The sequence below is a fragment of the Pygoscelis adeliae genome, unplaced genomic scaffold (assembly GCF_000699105.1).
Source record: "Pygoscelis adeliae isolate BGI_AS28 unplaced genomic scaffold, ASM69910v1 Scaffold108, whole genome shotgun sequence".
NCBI classification, from domain to species: domain Eukaryota; kingdom Metazoa; phylum Chordata; class Aves; order Sphenisciformes; family Spheniscidae; genus Pygoscelis; species Pygoscelis adeliae.
Genome location: NW_008825498.1, coordinates 8,348,928 through 8,371,962, shown reverse-complemented (window position 1 = coordinate 8,371,962; position 23,035 = coordinate 8,348,928). Strand labels below are relative to the sequence as shown.

The window sequence follows — 23,035 nt, the reverse complement described above, 5'->3', positions numbered from 1 at the left end:
ATGTGGTGCTTAGGGACATGGTTGAGTGGTGGACTTGGCAGGGTTAGGTTTATGGTTGGACTCAATCTTAAGGGTCTTTTCCAACCTAAAGATTCTACGATTCTAAATACTATCTAGCTGTGCCCACACAGCTGCTTTCTTTTCCCCGCACAGCCGCATGTCAGCTGCCTGATCTACATTAGAAATAAGGAGCTATAAAGGCCTATTGATAATAGTGCTAAGAGGAAAAAGTTGCACTGATACCACACTAGCAAGTTCCTTCATAAATCACAGAATGATGCTTGTACAGACAAGACCACCAGTACATACTAGACTGTCCTGCTCTGGAGGTGGAACTGGGATCCTGTCATGGCCAAAACAGTCCTCGAGAAGCCCTCAGCAGAGGAAGTAGCATATACCTTAACGCCTGCTAAATCACAAAATTTAGTGCTGGGCACCCTCTGACAGAGATAAGCACACGTTTACAGTAATTCTGACCCAGGACTGCCCGTGAGGAGTTAGCGCTCATTCAGAGAGCGTTCACAGTAAAATGCCCTCTACTCAGTGTGATTTAAAAATACTTTTGACTGTTTTCTACAGAAATTAAGCTTGTGCAATAAAGCTGTGTGTACACACACATACATAGCTCTACATAGCTCTCAAACACGCTGACCAGCTTCATCCAAATTTGGGAAGTGGCAGTCATCTCCAAGATAACTACATGTGCAGAGGTCTCACAAAGAGACAAACCCTGCCAGTGCCTTCTGTAGCAGAAAGATTCCAGCCCCGTCAGATGCTGGAGGACCTTCTCGGCAGTGGCACGCCATGGAGGTCACAAACAAGGAGGGAGCTTCTGCCAAATTTCACACCCCTTCTAACAGCATCTGTTATTATAACAAAACAAAACTCTAAAAGAAATCAGGTGTTACTTATCCCATTGCCCATGGTACTGTTTGTTTTCCCTAGACAAGATGAGGTCCAAATGCTATGGATTGCAAGCTTCTCTAACACACAGAAATATATATATACATACATATATAGATACATAGACATATAGATATCCAGACCCAAGCCAAACAAATAAGCATCCAGTCTTCTACCTCCTCTAAGCCACTTGTTTTCCAGCAATTGCTCTGCAGAATCATCTTGCAAGCTACACTGACCTTTAAGCCCCTTAATGGTGAAAATATTTGCAAGCCTTGATAACCCATTTTTACTTTTAAGCAGATGCTAAAAAAAGCCATCTTCCAATTTGCACAATTCCATTGTTGTTTTTTTTTGTTTTTAAAAATAACATTTTTAAAATACATACCACTGCACCCCACAGTTCCTTAGCGAGAAGTTTCTCCCTTTCAAAAGCCTCTAAATCAATAATCATACTTTCCATGTAATGTGGAACTCCTGCTCTCTGGTGGAGACAACTTCACAGACTTCAAAGGATACCATCAACTAACACAGCAGGAACCCAGCCCTGACTTTTCAATCAAAGGTGCAAAATTAAGACCTTCAGCCAAAATCTGAATTTAAAGGTTCTGGCCCAGATGCAGTTTTCAACTAAAATGACAACTGAGAGCCATAGTCAGGCAGGTGCCAAATGAAAAATCAATTTATTTTACTGCTTGTTTCATGATTCTCCCTTCAACACAGACAAATAGCTACAGCTCATTCAAGACTTGATGAGTTATTTCTGCACACAGAAGCATATTTACAAGTTCCATGACTAATTCTTCAAAACACTTTCAATAAACACAACTACCTTCTTTGAGTAAAACTGATTTGCTTTGCACTTCATAGTAGATGGAAAACAACAACTGACTTAAACAAGAGCCTACTTCAAACAAACTGATATTCAGATATTGTCCACACATGGGACCCTGGTGAATAGACACTGGAATCACACAAACACAAAATCAAAGGCCTGCATTACTTATCTATGGAAATAGATTTGATTGAACTAAGATAGAAAGAGACACACAGTATTATCATGTTGTTGATGCTCACAAGATAAATGGGAATTGAAGTGAAGTAACTGTCCTCCACTGGTGTCCCTGATGTGTTCCTATCAAGGATCTTTAATGTAGTCAGAGAAGAGCACACATCCACCTAATCAAATGGACAAGCACAACTTCACTTTTGTTATGCTTATTCCTAACTCCTGCTCTCTCTTTCATTCCTTTTGACCATCCTTTCTTAGAACTTAGTGTCCGTACTCCATAGTGTTCCCATACAACTTTAGCTACCGTTCCAAGAAAAGAGGTCAACATATACAAGATGTGATTATGGATGGAGGAGAATCTAGTGAAGTCTCTATATGCCTTACTCAAATCAAGCCTCACAAAAATCTAATGAGAGCCACGCACACCGAATGTTCTGGCTTATATGGCTCTTTGAGGAAAGGACTGACCTTTTTTTTTTTTTTAAACAAAAAAATGCAGGGGAGTCTGGTCAGTGACTCAGGCTCTTTCACTAACTACAAAATAACAAGCCACTTTTATATCTCCAAATCAGAAAAACAAGAAAGTCTGAATTACTCAATCCCACTAACGGCACTCTGAACAATCAGTTACTGCTCATGTTCTTTGCACATCATGCTTTTGTAATCACTACATCCCCTTCTGGCAATTTTGTACAAGTTTTATTTTCTGAAGTGGGGTATTGCCAGGGAGTTACTCTGTAAATATTATTTCTGGAAATGATAGATCAGTTGTGCACATGGTGATTAAAAAATTCATAATTAACACCTCGTTACCTCCCCAGGTGTATATTGGCATGTCCACCTATAACCAGAGCCAAAAAAATTCAGCTGCTAAGTCGTTCAGCTTAGCACTGTTCTTTCAGTGAATGTCCTGTTAAATAAATACATTTAAGTAGTGGTAGCTATGAGTTTCCTAAACAAGCCATGGTTGAAAATGAAAACATATACCACATAAAACCAGCTGTGGTGTATCAAAGGCTTATTCATTTTACCTGAATACATAGTTGATGTACTGTTGGTCCAGATCACTGGGAGAGGAGGGAAAGAAAAAAAGGTGTTCTTTTAGTAATGCAGTTCATTTGGTATAAGAGATCAGTATATTAAGTAGTATTATAACACTATAATGTTACATAATATTAATATTATATATGACACAATGTTATAATTAGGTAATGCTAACATTATAATTATATACATTATAACCATAATCTATCATTATTATAATATTGTCAATACATAATCAGCATATTAATTTACACATCATTTGCACATTAATTCTGTTGTTACTATGTCAGTGGGAGTCTCACTTAAAGTGAAGATAAAGTGAGACTGACTAAAATTTAGACTCTTTAAACAGAGACGGAAAATGGTTTTGAAATAAATGAGCTTATCCGTATCCTACACACACATGTATTATGTACATATACATAATATGCAGTGGCAACATATCCATCCCCCTCCACACAGACAGCTGCAGATCACAGACACTGTATTACATTGAACATGTAATGCCACCTGCTTTCAAAACAACTATTGTCTGGCTGATGTTCTAACATGCACATGGGATTAGTGCAAGGTTTCAAGGTTTTTAAGGTACTCAGCCATTCCAGTCCTGTGGCAAGTCACCAGCTGCTAAACGCTTTCGAGACTGTGTCACAAAGGGAGATGCTGACAGATTCAAACCGTGCAGCTTTCAAGGCTAACACAAACTAACACTTCCTCTTAATGCCTGTGTCAATATTAGGGGTTCTTTTTCCAGGACTGAGTCATCATCCTTTGATAATACACTGTTCAAAACTAATTCAGTGTTCAAGTTAGCAGTATAACTATCAATAACCACATGCTATTGTTAACAACAATAACTAAGACTCCTCTTGCAAGAGAAGTCATTAATGATTAACCAAGAGTGGCCCAGCTCACACTGATAACGCAGAGATCCCTACAGTTTGCCTGACTGCTACACAGTCTAACCCTCTTTGATAGCAATCTCTTTCTTTTTAAAAGAATATGAAAACACATTACCTTAAAGAGCTAGGTTTCCATAACTTGTGAAAGACTTTGTAAGCCCCTGTAATTGAAATGACATGTGTAATTGCTATAACATGCAATCAGTCTGACAAACAACAGCTTCTTTGGCCGTGGTACCGGCAGACATGGAACCCCTCTGAATTACAGTTTAGCAACACGGCACAAAGGATGCCTAAACCATGAATAAAATGAACCTATCACTTCAAATTAATGGTTTTCAAAGCGTTATCAGCTCAGAGTACGGTCATGCTATGTGTTTCCGCTAGTCCTTCTGAAGAAGAGACAACGCCTACCTCATGGTTACTACAAAGGAGTGTGTGTGTGTACATGTGTGTGTAAATACATACAGAAAAGTGTCATAGAATGCGTTCTTCAGCCCACCCCATTTTTGGGGTAACTTCTATGATGTGTTCATCTATGCAGACCCCTACAGCTGTTGGCTCTGAGCCATCTTTCCTGTTTAGAGTTCTCTCAGCTCTAGGGTCTCCAGCTTCTTTACATTCTTGACCTACCTACCTCTTGGTTAGCTCCCATTTCTATTCTGGAAAAAGCTTTAAGCGCTCAAGGAAGGAACAATACAGCTTCAAGCTCTATTTTTTCAGACCCGTTCTTCAAGGCTTTGTGGGCTGGTTTTTTTTATTCACAAAGAAAACCAGAAAAGCAAATCCAGTAGAACACTATGTAATAGGTGTCCTCAATTCTGCCTCCATTAACCAAGCTGAAGGGTAGAACACATATCCTTTCTCTAATGCTCTGTCTTGATTAACTGTGTGATAAATTAGTTCATCTGTCTGCCCTTTCTTGTAGCATCTTTATTCCATGTTAGTTGATAGGAAATCTAATTACACAAAAAACCCCCAACAGTCATATCAACAACTTTCTCTCAAAACCAAGAGAAATGGAAAGAAGCTATATCTTGAGCATAAACATCACGTTGGCACTTCCTACACATTTCAAGCACAAAGAAGAGGTCTCCTGAAGACTCTCTAAGCAGCTTTCCACCTCTGTGGCCTAGCAGTGCTTTACAAATGAGAACTCTCGGCTTTGAGAAAGCAGTAACATCACTCGTTACAGCAAACAAGTATTTGAAGTGAAAATCCTTAGCTTTTTGTTTTATCTAAATGAGCAAATGTTTACCATATAACATTTCCTAAAGGAAAAAAAAATTATATTATTTCTTATTTGTATGTTAACAACATTTTCCAGTGGGATCTCTAGACCTCCCTAGACACAAATACATATAAACACATAACCTCTGCCCTGAAAATTTTACAGTATGAATAGACAAAATAAAGAAGGAATCATCCCTAATGTGCAGACAAGACTTAACGTATGAATTAAGTTAATTCATACGTTAATGAACGTATTAACAGGCCAATGGCATCCTGGCCTGTATCAGAAATAGTGTGGCCAGCAGGAGTAGGGAAGTGATGGTGCCCCTGTATTCGGCACTGGTGAGGCCGCACCTCGAATACTTTGAGTCACCATCCCTGGAAGTATTTAAAAGACGGGTAGATGAGGCGCTTAGGGACATGGTTTATTAGGCATGGTGGTGTTGGGTTGACAGTTGGACTCGATGACTTTGTGGGTTTGTTGGTCTCTTAATGATTCTATGATTCTATGATTCTATAATGAGTCACTCGCTAAGTCTATAGGACAGCTAAGAACCAAATACAAGACCCTTATTATCCAGCCTAAAGCTCCAAAAGATACAAATCTCCTAGTTAAAAATTACTACTCTTGTTTTCTTCAGATTTTCTGGGTCTGACTGTTTCTAGCTTTTCAGGGAAGAATTGTTTATCAGAATCAATGTTTAGTCTGAAAAAGACAAAAGAAAACCTGACAGGTTATGCAACTCATTGTTAAATTTTTTTTAAAATGTGTATGATTGCATAAAACCCCCCAACATTTCAACACCCTTCCTCTGGGAGCATATTCCATGATATTTTAGAATATTTTTGTCAGTTTTTAAATAAAATCAGTGTGTGCAATAAAGCTCCAACTACAAGTTACTGCTTGGGTTTTTTCATGTTTCTTCTCCCCTCAGGAAGAAGTGTCTCTTAGTAGGCAACCATCAAAAACTCCCAGAAAAGCTTAGTGCTGATTAAAATCGTACGTACGTTTTCTCATCCACTGTTAACTGACTGCAATATCTAGTTTATTCTGTTGTTGTTTTCAACGTAAAAGGTGTAAAAGGAATGCATTTTCTTATCTTTACTGAGCTTCTTCGTTCTTTCCAAGTGTTTCTTACATCAAGAGCCTTAAATATCAGTAACTTCATAATAAAGCTGATTTGCTTCTCCAACACATTTACTTTTCTTAATTCTTTTTCCAAAAGAAAATGACTTACCAACACAGATCAAGTGAATTAGAGCCCATAAATAACCGTTTGGATCAAACTGCAATAAAGAACATCTGCATAAATAAATGCACGTTCACGTAAACATACATATCGCTAGTTCCCTGCAGTGAGCTTCATAAAGCAAGTACAGAGAGTGGGAGCTATGCTACGAGGAAAGAGAAGACTAGGAAGACTAAAGCTTTTCCTGTCCCGCTTAGAGACCTGGCATATGCCAGTTACGCAGGCTCTCGGGAGTCTTGGCAAGGATAGCTCTATTTCTTTCAGATATGTACATCATTTTAAACCATCTGAGAATATGGGCCCCAGTCTGTTTAGTCTTGTATTGGCAGTCAGGGAGGGGCAAGAGGATCAGAGGAACATCACTAAGGTTTTTGTCTTGTCTCCTTTCCCCTCTCAGCCCCTGCAGCAGCTAAGCAGTCTCTCTCCCCAAGCCTCTCACTAACCACAGAGTATTCAAAAGAGTGCTTTAAACAGACATCTGCTTCTGAGCAAGGTAGGCTCTCTTCACGATCAACGGGGAAAAATAAACATTTTTGAGAGGAATTCACCTGGCACATTTTAGATGTCTGCTTTCAGGGGAGATGAATTATACGCCAGAATTTCCTGCTCTGCACCATGGACTATGATGGGAGCTAGCACAGGTGCAACACTTCTGATGGTTACATTCGATCAGGTCCATCCAGACAAGTTCCTAGATTCATCCTACCTGGCTTCAGACATTAACTAAAGTATCTAAAATAAGGAAGCAGCCTTCCTAAGTCTCCAAAAGAGAAAAGCGCCTCCAAGGAATAGATCTTTGCTGGACTGAGCTACTCTCTGGAGGCACTTTCTTTCTCCAGTAGCTACAGAAAGCGTGTAGAGTGATTACAAAGCTAATTTAGGAACCTCCTGAAAGTACATGCAATTAATTCAAACCTGAGTGATTTGCTCTAAGCCCTATATGAAGTTAAACTATGGTTTCCCCAGCTTCACCACAGAGCTGCATGTCTGCGCTGCTCAGAGGCTTTACCATGATGCAAACACATTAAAATCAGCAAGACTACAACACAGCAATAGGCAACATTTACAATTCCTTCACAGGAATCCCACCCTAGCTTACAAGTAAAAGCTGCAACCCTCATATGCTAACAAGATGTCAAACATCAAGGTCTAACTAGAGCTGCTTTACAAAGCAGAGCTCACCTGTGTGTCACAGAAAGGAAGGCACACTGCTGCTACCAGGAGGAACAGCACACTGTAGAAAAGAGGAAAAAAACAAACAAGACCAAAAGCTCGTAACCTGGGTATGTCCTCTCAGCAAAGTATAGGCAATTCCATTCAATTTTACACTGACATTTCATTTAATTTTTATTCCATATTTAAAAAGTAATTTCTGCCACCAAAATTAAGTCTTACATCATGCATTCTCCATAGCTCATACACAGCAAAGTTGTATGAGAAGAGATGCAGCACAAAACATCTTCGCAGTGATGAAAACAAGTTTTTTGGTAGCGAATAATTTTCTTCACTTGCCATCTGGCTTCCCTAGGCTGCTTCAGAAAGCCAAAATCAACCAATTTCTGGCTGTGAATAGCTACCAAAAAGTTATTTCATTGAAGTGAATTGCCTTTTACAACAATTCCAGCAGAGGTGACTCCATTAAAAGTTATGGTGTAACTCCAGAACACAGAGCAAAGTGGGAGTGAGTGGTATTACGCTAGAAATGGCTTAAGGACAGCACAAGTCCTCCCCTAGTCCACTGACTTGGACTAAATAAATTCTTAACCTGTGGCTGAGCCAGTGTTTCTACCGGCTACACTGAATACACTGATGTGGAATTTCTGTGGACTGTCACTATTAATAATAACAAACATTTGCTTTTGCAGCTTATTTTCCTGCTCTCTAGGGGTATAGGAAAAGACAGAATAAAGATGATAAAAAAACTGGTATCCTTGACAATAATCCAGTGGTGAAAACAAGGCCGCAGTAAGTCAGGTAATGGAAACAACAGAAGATGGTGCCTCCAAGTACACTAAATAATAACCCAACGTTATCTACTCTAAGTACAGCCCAAAGACTACAGAATGTGGAGGACAGCAAGTATGTGTTCTTCAAGGGGATGGGGGGGAAAAGAGTGAAACTTTTAATACATGACTGGCTGACTTCTGTTTGTCCCTTTCTATCTCCTTTTTGAAGCCTAAACTAGGGCCAACGAGGCTTAGTAGGTTGTGTAGCTTAATATGAGTGATTCTAGCAGAACTGGTTATCACTCACCTTTTCTTTCTTAGGAAAGGCATTTTTAACTATTTTCTATCACATTAATTATCTTTCTCTTACTGTTTAAGATTACCCACTGGAACTTCAAACCTGATTTCTATCTCCTGTCCAAAAACATACTTACAAGCACTGCTTTGTTATTCAGGAAGACTGGCCTTCTGGCTTTTTTATTTTTGTAAGGAGGAAAAAATGTATCTATTTAAGCAATTGTCAAAAAAAGAAAAAAGAAAATACATTTTAAAAATATCTAATTACTCCTATGTTGCAATTGAGGCTCACCGCCCACGGGAATGTGCCTTACATTCTTCATTGTTTTGGTGTGCCATTATCTGAAGCAAATACAGAAGCTGGAGCCAAAACAAGTCTGAATCTGAATCTGAGCAGTTTTAAAAGCTTACCTACAGACTTTCAGATGAGAGGTCTGCTGTAAAAAAGAAAGTATGATTACAAAAATTAAAATTTAAAAATAAAAATGGTGAAATAGTGCTTTCTCCTTCCAAAAACAGGAAAGTGATGACAGCCGATCTTACTGCACCAAACACATTAAAAATCCAGTGAGCAACACTCAACAGCCCATTATGTTTGAGCACTGCTTAGCAAATTTAATTTGAAAAAAAGAACCAGGACTGCAGATTAGCCTACTCCAACTTGATTTATATTTTCAGATTACTTACCAGCAGGTAAACCTAAAACCAGACACGAACTTTATACCTGGTCCTCAGATTTAACTTGAACTATACCAAAACTATGTATTGTATGTACTCAAATATTGAGTATTCTCAATTAATTAGGTACTATCCCAGCCAAATCAGTCTTTGTCTAAACTCCTGAGAGTTTCCTAATCCTTCGGTCCAAAACTGTTCTCCAGAACCTTCCCAGCAAGACCTGTCTTTGCATTATCCTTGTCCATAGTGCTTTTGTTTTCCAAGAGAGGAGACATAAACATGTGAGCTAGAAGGAAAATATGAAACACTTTGACAGGGACACTAATCAGAGGACAATGCCACAGGGACATGCCATGGTACACACTGCTATGTCCCTTCGGCGCAACCTTAGTGACCTCTTCAGTTTGTTAGGAGTAGCAAACACGGGCCATTTATTTGTCTTCTGTATACACAACAGAGGTAATGAATGGAAGATACCTTCCACAGCAAGCCAGGGGCCACTGTAGAAATGACTTTGTGATGAATGATTTCCCAGCGTTACCTCAAACAGCAGCTCTCTAGTCAACTAGAAAAGCATTTCATAGCCTAAAAAGAAGGCTCCCCAATGCAATTTGTGAGAAACAAACCCAGCTCTTACTAAAGGGAGCAGGAATTACTCTCCTGACTTTAATAGGTCTCGGGACAGGTTCTCAAGCATTCAAAACAAATCCAAAAATACACTTCTTTTCCTGCATTTCATGTGGAGATGTGATCTATCTATAATCATACAATAGATCAAATACTAGATATATTATACTGGTTACATCTAAGGACCCAGTCCTCCTCCCTCCCAGCTCAGACAATGAGATTCTTATGTGGGGCATGAGAGAGAGGCAATATTAATTTTCAAAAGGAAAAAACAAGCAGGACCAAGCCAGTCTTAAAAATGCAGATCAAACTGTTGATACGTATTTGCAGTGTTTCATCAACTAAAGGGGAAAAGAAAACACCAGTAGAGATACTTGTCAACAGCAAAGCTCTCTCTGGGTCTCATTAATGACAAGCTATCACAGCGAGACTAGAGAAGCACATGGCACTAATGCCCGTATTAAAAGAAATTAGGTGTCTTGTTACAAGGCAATTATATCACAGGAGGTACCTTGAATATATCACTTAATAGATCAATTACCTCTTTCTGCACGAACTTCTGGAACCCACAGGTTATAACTTCTGCTGCGTTGTGCACAGTGAGGAACACTGGAATTGGCTGTCATTGGGAAAGAACAAAAACACCCAAATCAACCCAAAACAGTCACACACATAGGAAGGGGCACTCCTCTTAGGGACAGCTGTCCCACAGGTTTGTGATTTTGGGGTTTGGTTTGGTTTTTAAGCTGTAAACCCATGCCACATCTCCTAAAAGGGACTTAGACCCATTCCAATCACTATTACATGGCACAGGCATCTTTAAATGCAGACCCTGCTTGCTGCTTCTCCCACTTTCGAGTGCTCGGGCGGTTTGTTTGTACACAGCTACCTCAGTGAGGTTTGCTCCAGGTTTCTGCCTCTAGTTTTGCCTCTCTGTTCAAATATCTGCAGCCTCCACAGCAAACAGTTCTCATTAGTTTTCCCATCTCTGTCTACTGGTACTAAGAATACTCCCATCTCTGTCTACTGGTACTAAGAATACAGTGTGACTCCTAGGAACAGAATTACGGGCAAGATGATTTTAGGTGATTGCTTTCAGTTACTGCTAGGAAGAGCTGCCCGAAATTAGGGTAGAAATGTAATAGTTCATACACAAGTGATGTTGAAATTATGCCCACTGATGTATCTGGACACCATCCCAACATGAAATCATTAAGAAACAAACCCCAATGATAACAATAATGAATCAAACACTCATTGCCCCAGGCAAACCCAACCAGAATTAGTGGTTCATAATACTTCATCCAAATCAGATCCATGGTCTCTCAGACAGTTGAAACAGAACCAATTCTCTGCTCCGATTAAGATAATCTAAAGACTAAGGCAGTTTTAGGAAGCAGTATTTCCCCACTTGTGTATAGTATTTAAATCACAGGAGTAGAGAATGAGTTAATTTCTCAGTGATGTCCATGTCTTTTAAGTATCAGGTGATAGAAGCAGCAAATAACTCTTAAATTTGACTTTGTATTCAGAAATCTGTATTTTCTGGATTTTTCTTTTCATTCCCATAAAGCTGGATAAGCATCGCTAATTAAACATTTTAAGTCATAATGACAACTTGGGTGGATCCATAAACACAACAGTTACACCAAGATAACTTTTAACACCTCTAAATTATCAAGGAATGAAAATCACACAAACACAACTGGCATGAAGTTGTCTGCCCCAGCTTCACCGATTCTGAAAACCAATTCTCAACCCTGTTGCTGGACAACTGAGAACACAAAACCAGAAGTATCTAACATAAGCATCCCGAGCCTGACACAGTAATAGGAAATACAAGAAATAACCATACACAAGGAAAGTTGACAGCAGAATTTACATTCTTCCTTTTGTGAAGCCAATTTATTGGGTTTTTCTTTCCTCCCCCCTGCTTTTGGCTCTTCCAAATGTGTTTTGGAGCCAACAATGGCTCCAGTTTGCCTAGCCCACTTAACCTTCTCCATATGTCTATTGTCTTTGATGTGAGTATTTCTTAAATTTGTGAGTGGGCTTAATGCTTACGAAAAGAAAGGTTTACTGGTTGGGCAGGCAGGGTGAATAGACTCTGCACAAACCTCCCCTCGCAGTTCTGCATACTTTTGTTAATGCACCAGAGTCCAGAGCTAAGCAGCCCTCCTCCAGTTCCAGCCCTGAACTCCTGGGCAGGGGAGACTGCCAGCACCTCTAGGGAGAGGCACAAACAGAGGTTAAGCTTGTAGCCCTGCCAGTATACAGGAGTGTTTGAAAGTGGGTCTCCCTGGCTTTGATCAAAAAAGTGCACGTAATTTCTGCTTTAGGAATAAACCCACTTAATTCAAATACACTGCTGAGGTGAGCCCATTCAGGTACGAGTTTGGGAGAGTGCATTTTCCTTCTCACTGTGTCATAAAATTGTTGTACGCAAAGTTATTGTAAGTAAAGCTTCTACGTAGGATCGAATTTAGCCCCAGTGCAAGGCACTACATAGTAACTATGGCCTAAGACTACTTGGCCTTTTGTCTTTCCTCCTAAAATGGCCACGGAATTAGGCCGCTAAATCCCCATTCATGTACAACAAAAAGCCACTCAGAAATGGGAGATGCTCCTTAACAAAGGTTTGGGATACAAACCAAAACCATTCAGAGCCCCTCTGCCACTCCAGTGCATCTCACTCTTGAATGACCAGAGCAGGGACAGGAGGGAAACAAGGTAACTTACAGGATGACTAGGAAGTAAGAAGAAATAGCAGAGAGGATGTGATTCATACCTCCTCCACCTCCCAGGTGAGCAGAGAGAAAAGATGCTGCTGCCAAGGCTTTATTGCTGTTTCCAGACAGGGCTCTCCTTCGGGATCTTTGCTCAGTTTACACTAGGGAAGCCCAGTGGAACTTGCTTTGATAAGGAACCGAGAGGAAGTAAACGCAATCACCCCGAGACAGAGCTAATCTAGAGGCATGGGGCTTCTGAGCACACGCCTGTGCTTTCCAAAGGTCACCTGGGTCCAAGATGAGGCCCCCAGCCTTGTTTGTGAGGACAGAGACCTGCTGTCTTTTTCTGCCCTACCTCTCCACTGGGATGTTCAGGGGATCACTACAAGCAGAATCTTGTCAAAAATTCCCTTTTGATCCTTCTTGGGGTTTAGGAGCTGGCAGGAGCGAGCTGGCTCTGGAATTAGATTAAGACGCATTGACAGAATGCAGAAGGGAACTAGTGCAGAATCTGGCCTTGCAGACTGCGTAACAGCAGTAAAACATTGCTGTTTTGTAAAAATTAATGTCACTGCTTTTTTTTTTAAGAAAGACTATATCATTTAAGTAAAAAGCGTTCAACTTTAATGAAAGCAGATTTGATATCCTCTAAACATTCGGTAGGTTACTGTGAATCAAATGGATCATAAAACTGATTAATCTAACCCTTCCCATAACCTCTTTCCAACTTCCAATTTATGTTTTCAAATCCTGTGAAGCATCAAAAGCCTCTCAATGAAATAGTCTTCATCCTTTTCCTGGAAGGACTTCCCACAGATCCCACAGCCCCATTCCCCCTTTGGCAACGTTACAGCTAGTAACTTCTTCAGCTTCTTCCCTACTCGCACAATTCAGACCACTGAGGATCTGTTCTGCAAAACATCGAGTACTCTGGAGAGATGCTGAGTGCTTTGGACTGTCGCGGAAGTGCTTTTTGATACCGCTCCACACTTCGTCGGATTGGACTGCTGCTCTAGCACCATTAGCACTGTATGTATTATTTAAGCCCCTCCTCCCTTCTTTCCCCCCAACCCAGGAACAGCATTAAACACCTTGTGTGAAGGGAATGTTCTTTACTCATACAGTAGAGGTAATAAAGAACTGACTTCTACTTGTGCGTTTCTTACCAATCTAGACAGTGCCCTAGAGCCAGCATAAATAATGCCAACAAACAGTACTGAAGCAGGAAGCCATGACAGGATTTCAGACCTGTGAAAACAATTAAAATCCCATTACTTCACCACATTCTGTTTACATACAGTCAGCAAGTGTTGCTTGCAAGGAATATAATAATATGTTTATATGTACATATATTTCAAAGGTGTGCATATTAAATTCATTGTGTGACTGTTCAGTATTCCTCCCATGTAGTAAAGAAGTCTGAGACAGAAATTAATCACTTCATCTAGTCCCAGACAGGAACTATCTGCAGATACATTTTCTTTCTTTTACTCTTTTTGCTCCCTTGCCTGCAAAATTGTTTGTTTCACAGCAATTACTCCTATTGGTTTTAAGGGAGAGAAATTTCAACTAATTTCCTTGATGTGCTGTAAAAGGAAGAAAAACTGACAAATGAAGGCATAAAATGGCGTACTTGCACAGACAGCACACATTTTCACTATGTACAAATACACTTGCCCACCCACGCATTCATTTCTCAGCCAGATTTACAACGAGATTCTTCCTAAAGATCAGATTGTCTCTGTGGGAGCCTGTCTCTTGAGATTTCCTAATGATACTCCTTTGACTAAGCCAAACTCCTAGAGGCAGTTTGACAACTAATGGAGAAATGAAGTCATCACAGATTGATCTGGTATTTTTTTTAGCCACGGTTATTGCAGTAGGGTCAGATTTCAGTTCTGAGAAGGGGCTTCAGAATTTGCACTTCTTTTTTTATCTTGGTACTTAAGGGGAAAAGGGATCAGGTAGGTGGTAAATTTCAGAGAGAATAATGTAAGATTTTGAGCAAGGGAGGAAAGGAGGAGCAGTGATCTAAAGGCCTGATCCAAGGGCTTCCCAGGACTGAAGACACCGCTACCCCCATTCACTCCTCCCAAGCTTTGAACTAAAGTCGAGAAAATGTTAGTGAATAATGCTGGTTCTCAAAACGAAACCGAACTGCATGTAGTTCCTTCACTTGGATTTACACTTCCAACTAGCATGCAAGAGTTAAAACGTAATTATAAGTACCGCTACACTACCACACTTCATGGAACACAAGAAAAATAGACTACTAAACGATGGAATCAGAACAGTCTGAATGAAGGTAAAACATGCCCAAAGATTCATGTAAACACAGACAAGGAAAAAAAAAACTAAACACCGTGTTTCCTCTCTTTTTTTAATACATAATTTTCTAGGATACTTGATCAAAAACCCAGGGTAACAAAAACAGAGTAATCTTTATATTCTTTCACTGGGATAAATATTTGCTCTGTTTGTTGGGGTAGTCACCACCATTTTTTATAAAAACACTGTTCCTTTTAAGGTTATTGACTTCAACTGGAATTTCACCAAGACCAGGATCTAAAACTGTCATACCTCATTACCAACGAGTTCACATCAGACACCAACAAAAATATCCCCACCCTATTGGAACTGCAACAAATGGAAGAAAGGGGGAGGGGAGAAAAGAAAAGGTGGGCTGGGAAGATGAAAGGAACACACAATGTAAGCTGAATTTTCATTTAGAACATAATTTTTTCCCCACCACTAAGTTCTAGGAACCCCAAATATATCTTCATCTCCAGTGCAATACTGCAAAGTGCAACGGAAAAGGACTTCAGATGCTTTTTCCATGATGTAAGGGTAGAATTTTATGCTGCCAAGTGGGAATTTCAGGACTGAAAAAGAACGCATGGATGTTTGATGTAACGTGTCAGCACCAACAATCTGTCTTGTATGTAAACCAATTAGTAGCTTCTTATGTTGGCAATACAGTGATGTACATGCAAAACAGGAAATCTCAGTGACATAAAAGAACTGATGAGCTTGTGGTTGTAGGGCTAGATCCAAAGCCCACTGAAGTCAATGGGTAGCTTCCCCTAAACCACACTTCAGAGCTTTGGTTTAAGCAAGGCTCTGAGCTGCTGCTTAGCTGTGGGGAAAATTCAGCACTACAAGAAATGCCAACCAGAACTCACAGGACTTATGGGCCTACAAGGGTTAGGCAGAAGCTGGGCAGCAGATTGCAGTGCTAGAAGCATTATGCAGATGCTACACATATTCCTCTGTGCTCCACAGAGGCCTTGTTTCGGGTACAAGTTTTGCAGACAGTCACCATTCACCATTTAGAAGCAATGATGATGGTGACTGAGTCCCTTACAGCTGCGAGTACTGGGGGGGAAGCAGATGAAAAGCAGGATACCCACAAAACCTAAAAGAAATTACTCTAAGTAATATGTTTTTATTTGGTCTTTATTGTGAAGCTAGTATTCCAGACTTTAGACAAAGGGTGATGATCTCTATGTAATAAAATTCTGCTGAGACACTTTGGGATAAGCTGAACTGGCTCAGAAAGCATATGAGATCAGTCCACGTGACAGAAGTACTAGGACTTTGTGGAAATAAACAAACAAATGGGTGGCAGTTTATTATTTGAAGCATGACAAGACTGAGGACTGCATATGGTATTCTTAACTATCCTACACACACACACACACAGATTCAGAGACCAATATTCTGTAAGGGGGGGCAGGGGTGGGGGGGTAGAGAATGTCCTTATCCCAGTGGTAGTACTAAGAAAAATCACCTTTGGAGGGCGAAAGAGCTTGAGAGGGAGTGGTAGACAGAAACTTTGAGACATTATGTTTGTTTGTTGGGGAGTTTTTTGGTTGGTTTTGGGGGTGGGGGGGTTGATTTTATTTTTTTTTTTAAATACAGGAGATACATACTACAAGTCCAGTCCAGCAAAGCATTAAAGCATGTGCCTAATTCTTCTGAAGAAAGACAGATTTAAACTCTTGCTTAAGTAGTTGGCTGAATTATAGCCAAAACATGTCAATTAATTCTGTTCACTTCATTCAGCCTGTTCTAGAACAGGCATTCTGTATTAGCTAAACTAATGAAGAGGTTTCTCAAGATGTGTTTTAATCACTTTTCCTATAGTGTGCTGACATCTAGTGGCCTGAAGTCTCCATCGCCAAAACACGAACTAATTTTTCACCAAAACTTTTCTTGGATAAAAACATCCTCTTAAACAGCACAAAACAGTTCTTGTCCAGTATTTTCTTTAATGTCTTCCTAGTTTTGAAAAAAATGAAAATACCTTTTCCAAGCTGGAAAAAAAGATTCAACTTCTTTAATTTCATGATTTAAAGCAAAAGTAATCATCTAGTGACGAAAAGTTGAACTAAAAAGGACATTACTGATGGCTGTATTCCTTTGTCCTTTAGACTGTTCTGTGAAGACAAAATCTGCATAAACAATATACATTTGATAATAATATATATATCAGTAACTGCCACTAAAGCAAGGTTTGGACCCGACTCCTGCCTCTACCAATATCATTGACAGCTTTTACACCAATACCTTCATTTTATCTACGCTGCAGATAAAAGATAGGAAGTTAAATTCTGTTTCCATTTACAACTTGACTTAAGTTTCAGTGGTGATGTAGTCACCACCTGCGTGGACAGGAAAACAGAACTTAGCCTGGTTCTTCTGACATACATGCAGGATTTCATTCCAAATGAGGAGATTGAGTTTTGCAAGCCAACTGTTTGAGTCCCGATCAGTTGTGATGTGCTAGTACAGAACTGCTGAAAAAAGTTACATTAGAAGGGAACTTTGGCAGTCATCTAGTCCAATCTCCCCCAGCTTCAGAATCAAGTCACATTACTCAGGTCATTGTCCAGTAAAGTTTTGAATATCTCTGGAGATGGAGATTCCACAATCGCTGTGGGCATATATCTTATAAATTAGAAGATTTTGCAAAATAAGAAAAGATACGCCACGTTCCATACCGCAGAATGGATCCACCTGAGCAGAGTACAGTATGCTGGACGACTCTTCTGAGTTGCCGTCACACTCAGTTCAAGCAGATGATCTTTGTCTACAAAGCACCTTTTAATTTGGAGTTTGATTATTATATCAATCCTCTACTGCAATGGCTGCTCTTGCTGTGCAGTTATAAATGCTAGAGTTAGGCAAGGGTGAATGATTCCCATTTATGGGAAGACAGACTTCTTACAGAAAAAGGCAGATCACGTTTGTGGACTTCACTGCACTGAGGTTTTGGGGAAGCGTGTGCCAATGCTCTTAACTAAAGTTACCAAGGTTTCTCTTATAATACTCCAAAATAATCCAGGGAAGAGATGTGGACAGATGGTTGGATAAGTTATCCTTATAGTTTTCACTAATGACTATGCTTTTTTGATTGTTTTACCAAGGTTAAATTGAATCCACTTGTGTGTCACTGAACATTCATTAGACTAAAACACAAGATCTCTACTATACCTGTGAAGCAGAACACATACAAACACACACACCCCCCGACTTATATTTTAGCAAGTTAGTAACTTCCACAACCAACTTAACTATGTCGTAACCCAGCTACAGAAAATGAGTATTTAGCAGGTACTGAAAACCCCACAGTACCTTGAACACAAGTTTATCTCCACCCAGCCCAGTTTCCAGGAGACATGAAGCAGAAGTCCACCCACTAATGTCTGCCACCTGAAATAGAAACAAAACAGCACCTCTGAACTGTTTGTCCTTTTTAACCACGTGGAGCATGACCTTAGAAACCACAGAATTTCTCACAGCACACCCATGACTAGTTATCTACCATTTCTCCGGGTTACCAGGGATGCCACTATTCCCCGTTGCATCTTTCATTTTTTGTGGGCCTTCATTTCCTCCAAATTTTCTAATACTCTGGTTCTTCCACCTCCTGTTTCAAATGTTTTGTAAATTACCATTTACCACAATTACCTTAGTCATGTTACTGAATCCCCATTTTATCATCTGTTCCCACACACGGTTTACAATAACAGTGATGTTACAGCCATAATGATCTGAAGGCGCAAGTGAGGCAAGGTTTGTGACAAGAGATGAGTATCTTTTCATACATGAACTCTTACTGTTAGAACAAATAAACATGATTTCAGGATCCAAAGACTTGCTTCAGCTGAAGTAATAAGCCCCAAGGATGACGTATGTAGTCCTAGTTGTTTCAAACATTAGCTCTATGACTTCCCACGGTTATTCATGCTGGGCTTTGATTACAAACTCCCTTGAACTCAGACTGCTTCCTCTCCCCAGCCCTGCATCTTGTATAGCAAGCATCAAGTGAAGGGTCATCAACAATAACACCATTATGCTGCATGAGCCTCTGATTCAGAGCCTCTAGAGCCTTTACAGCCAGATAACCTTGCATATAAAACACAGTACTGTGGTTTCCTCATTGAAAAGGTATGTAACAATTACATACATTCTGCATTGATTTATCTATTTAATGACTTATCCTACCATAAAGGCGTTCCTTAGTCTATTATGGAAATAGTATATGAGGCCTTAGAAATGCTTGCAGATAACTTAAAATGAGTAGTGATGCACACTGATTTTTTTTTAAACTTTAAAATAAGTTATTAGCTTCCTTATTCCTTAAACTAGTGTTTATCAGAGACGTGTTTCATGTTTCTTGGGTGAAAAAATCCTTGAACGTCTAGCACAGTTCAGACAGAGATACTGTACTACAGTGTTAAATCACATTAACATCTGTAACAGGTATAGAAGTGGTTTTATTTATTATTCCCATTCATTGCAATGCCTTTAAGCAATTATTTAAAATCTCTCTCACACATAAGCAAATAAACAAATATTTACTCTACACAGTATTACGTACAGTTGGACAGCGTCAGAGAAGAGTGAGCTCATTGTCCACATGGGTATGATGAATATTCAGCGCTACTATAACAGCTCACTTCACCTTTTTTAGATGAGGAGCATACGAGAGCTTAAAAGCCAGGTATCCCTGATGTTTGCTGCAGGCTTGACTGTGCTCTATTCCAAGCCAGTGATTAATTCCCATCGATTTTATTGCGAAGAATTTCCTCTTGTCTCAGGTTTAAAGGACAGAAGTTGAAGTTAGTAACAGTTCCAGATACTTAGCACTATGCAATAGAGTCTTAGATTATATGGGGAACAAAACCAATGACAACGAACAATAACAGCATAAACTGAGAATAACACTCTTTTCCTCCTTTGCTCATCTGTCACAGGTCTACGTAAAAGCGCATCTGAGCCACTTAATAATTTTCAAGAAAAGGTCACCTTTAAAAGACAGAACTTATGGAAAAATATTAAGATGCTGAGATGCATTTCCAAATAATAGAAACAGGAAATAACTGTGGTAACCCAGGTACCATAATGCAGTTGCTCACCCTTGAAATATGCTTTTTTACTGTTGATTTACCACACTTGTATACATTACCCAAAACCCTTTCCCCATACGATAAAAGCCTTGTTCAAGAGACAGTCTCTGTGTGTGTCAGAACTGAAGAAAGCATTCGCTGCTTATTTAATAGAGCTGAGTACACTCAACAAAAATGGAGATTCCCAAGGCAATTATTCCTAGAGTTGATCACAGTCCTGGGGCTGCACGTCAGGCAAAAATATAAGCCATGCTAAGCAGCAGTGAGTGTCTGCAGACTTTAGCGTTATCTCAAAAGAACAAATGAGGGAAGTCTTGACTCTAAGAAGCCAGATTTTCACTAAATGTCTCACAAATCATTAACAGCACTGATGGTATATATGGATATTTGACAAAACATTAAATTTCTCATTACAATCATTAAGATATGACAGTGTCTTGTGATGCAGAGTTACAGCAAAGGCTAAGCATGAAAATAAGCAACATGGTATTTGTGTATGCCTAAACATGGGTTTAAGGTTGGTTTTCATTAGCATACCAAAAGAATACACCACAACTGCACATTATCCATGAGTGCCATTTCCAAAGAAGACAGGCTGTACTGCAATTGCTACTTTTCTATGCTGAAGCGTAAGACTTCCAGAAAAAAGAGAAATTATGGAGTCTATATATCTTAATTACATCACCATCATGATGTTTAAAAATTAACCAAGACACATTCATTAATGTTTTACTAAGGCTTCATGAAGTATGTTCTCTAGACAGCAAAAGCCAGCAATAACAAGAGGTACTAAAGTCAGCTTCAGCATGGAACAGCAAGACATTTACTGATTAAAGTCATTTTTCAAACAACTGTATTCTTAAAACGGTACTTACCCTTGAAAAAGGGTAGGGTAGGTAAATTTCAGGACAGACAGGACATACTGGAAAACAAATACCAAATTAATGGACATCAAACACCTACAGCGTTATAGCATTAACAAAGAATCACAAGAGCAACAAAACACAAAAAGTTTCTACCAAAATAAAGAAAAATAAAAGGACAAAAAAGGTTTTCAGCAATTTTTCTTCCCATGCCAGAACTGCTGGACGCCGCCCCAGGCACTGTGGAAGGTAGCAGACAGTGAAGCACATGAGGTATGGAGCGGACACACTGAACGATGAAGGGAAGGCTACCTTCTGAATTGCTCTTTCACTTTCTGAGCACACTCCATGCATCACACTGAATGGGAAAAGGACTAACAGGAGCAAAAAGACATAAGCACTTGTCAATTAAAATCATATCATACCACAGAGGCAACCTTTAGCAGAATCAAGACCAATAATCTTAACATAATTGTCTCCTGATGATTAATTCATCTTACAGACCTAACATTCTGTTCACACACCATTTTGTGTAAAATATTAAGCAGTCCGTAAAGCCCTTTGGAGATGTAATATACGGGGGAAAAAAAGCAAAGCCTCTGTGTCACTGCTTTAGTATGCTTTGTCAGGGTCTGCGTGTATGGATGCTAGTGTCTTTTCCCACTATATATGCGTATATGCAAATACAAGGCAGAAATACATGTGCCTTTCAATGCGTATATCAGGCTCTAACAATGTCCCGTAACAAAGTATATAAATACTATTTCTACAAAGGAGAAGAATGACTGAAGCTTCCTCAGAGGGAAGGAAAGGTACCTGCCATTCCTCCCAGGAGCCAGCAGAAGTTGTCAATGGCAAAAGGAGAAGTTGAAAGCTTTCAACAGACAGGAAACTATGCTGAACACTTTGCAAGGTCCAGTTTTTAGGTGTGGAGGGTGTCGCTAAGAAGCTGGCATCAATACAGAGAGACAAGGCATGCTGATTCACAAAGGATCATGTTACACGAGTTTTAAATCAGGACGATACACCTGCACATGTCCGGACCCCCATTTGCATTTACATACCACCTGCAGCAACTGAAAGGTCTATATTCTGGTTATTTTTAACTTTATTACACTAAAACCTACACTCAGGTTTGAAAATGGAGGCCCTATGTCAAAGTCCTTCCAACTTCCTCTCAAGTATAGTTAAGCCAAGTACCTTTTCCAACGCATGATGCAATCTGGCAGCTCTTCTAGCCCCTTTCTGTTTAACTAACCACTGCTCCTAGCAGTCTGTCAAATCAAGCGTATTATCTCTCCCTACGAACTTCGCTTCACGTCTGGACTTCAGTCTACTTCTGGGCATCCTTCATGGCAAGTGTGCCTTTGAACAGAAACCAGCGGCCGGTGCTGAGAAGAGATTTCCTTTTCACCTCCAAAATGCTGCTTTTCTCTAACTCTCCCTCTGGAAATCCATACCCTGGTTGCTTCAAAAACATCTTTTCTTTCAGAAGTCTGCACCAGAAACACAGACACACTCTCTAATAGATAGGACAGCAAGGAGTAGTTACTCTATCTCCTCCTCCCAGAGTGAACAAACTACTTCAAGCTATGTTTAAACTATACAATTTTATTCACAATGTGCCTGTCTTCAGCCTACTTCTCCTCCTGCTTAGACCTCTCAGCAATACCGACAGGCAATTAAGTTGCACGGCGGAAAAAGACACTTCATGTCCTTAATTTGCAGGTTAATTAACTATCAAAGGGTCCATGGAAGCTAATATTTGTTTCACTATGATGCTTGGAATATTTCTGATTTTTCCCTTGGATACTTGGTATTACTGTTCCAGTTAACAGATCCTTCTTTCGTGAACGACTGTGCATTCAGTGGTTGCTAGATACCCAACAATAAAATACATTCCGCGCCACCGATGCTTTCAAAGCAGCACGGTTTCTGGCTCTGTAACTAACATTTCATTCATTTGAATAATACGACCCTTTCACGCTCCTAAATGTGCCAGCATTGAAACGTACGTGTGGCGGAAAGGTAAAGACGCCACACACCGAGAAAAAACGAGACCGGCAGAAGACCGCTGTACCCTCCACGGCGAGCGCACGCGGGGTGGGCGGCGGTGGGCCTCTGGGCTGAAATGCC

The 23,035-nt window shown here is 39.9% G+C and overlaps 1 protein-coding gene across 1 annotated transcript in view; it reads right to left on the bottom strand.

The window, feature by feature from the left end:
• TMEM241 (transmembrane protein 241) overlaps positions 1–23,035 on the bottom strand; it is a 62,991-nt gene that overhangs the window by 38,244 nt on the left and 1,712 nt on the right. Inside the window, exons 2-10 of the mRNA XM_009331492.1 lie at positions 20,912–20,995; positions 18,259–18,336; positions 13,788–13,869; positions 10,434–10,511; positions 8,999–9,024; positions 7,527–7,578; positions 6,333–6,381; positions 3,977–4,022; positions 2,947–2,982 (exon numbers count right to left, since the gene is read on the bottom strand). Of these exons, the coding sequence (XP_009329767.1) occupies positions 2,947–2,982; positions 3,977–4,022; positions 6,333–6,381; positions 7,527–7,578; positions 8,999–9,024; positions 10,434–10,511; positions 13,788–13,869; positions 18,259–18,336; positions 20,912–20,995 (531 nt within the window). The remainder of the gene's footprint in view (positions 1–2,946; positions 2,983–3,976; positions 4,023–6,332; positions 6,382–7,526; positions 7,579–8,998; positions 9,025–10,433; positions 10,512–13,787; positions 13,870–18,258; positions 18,337–20,911; positions 20,996–23,035) is intronic.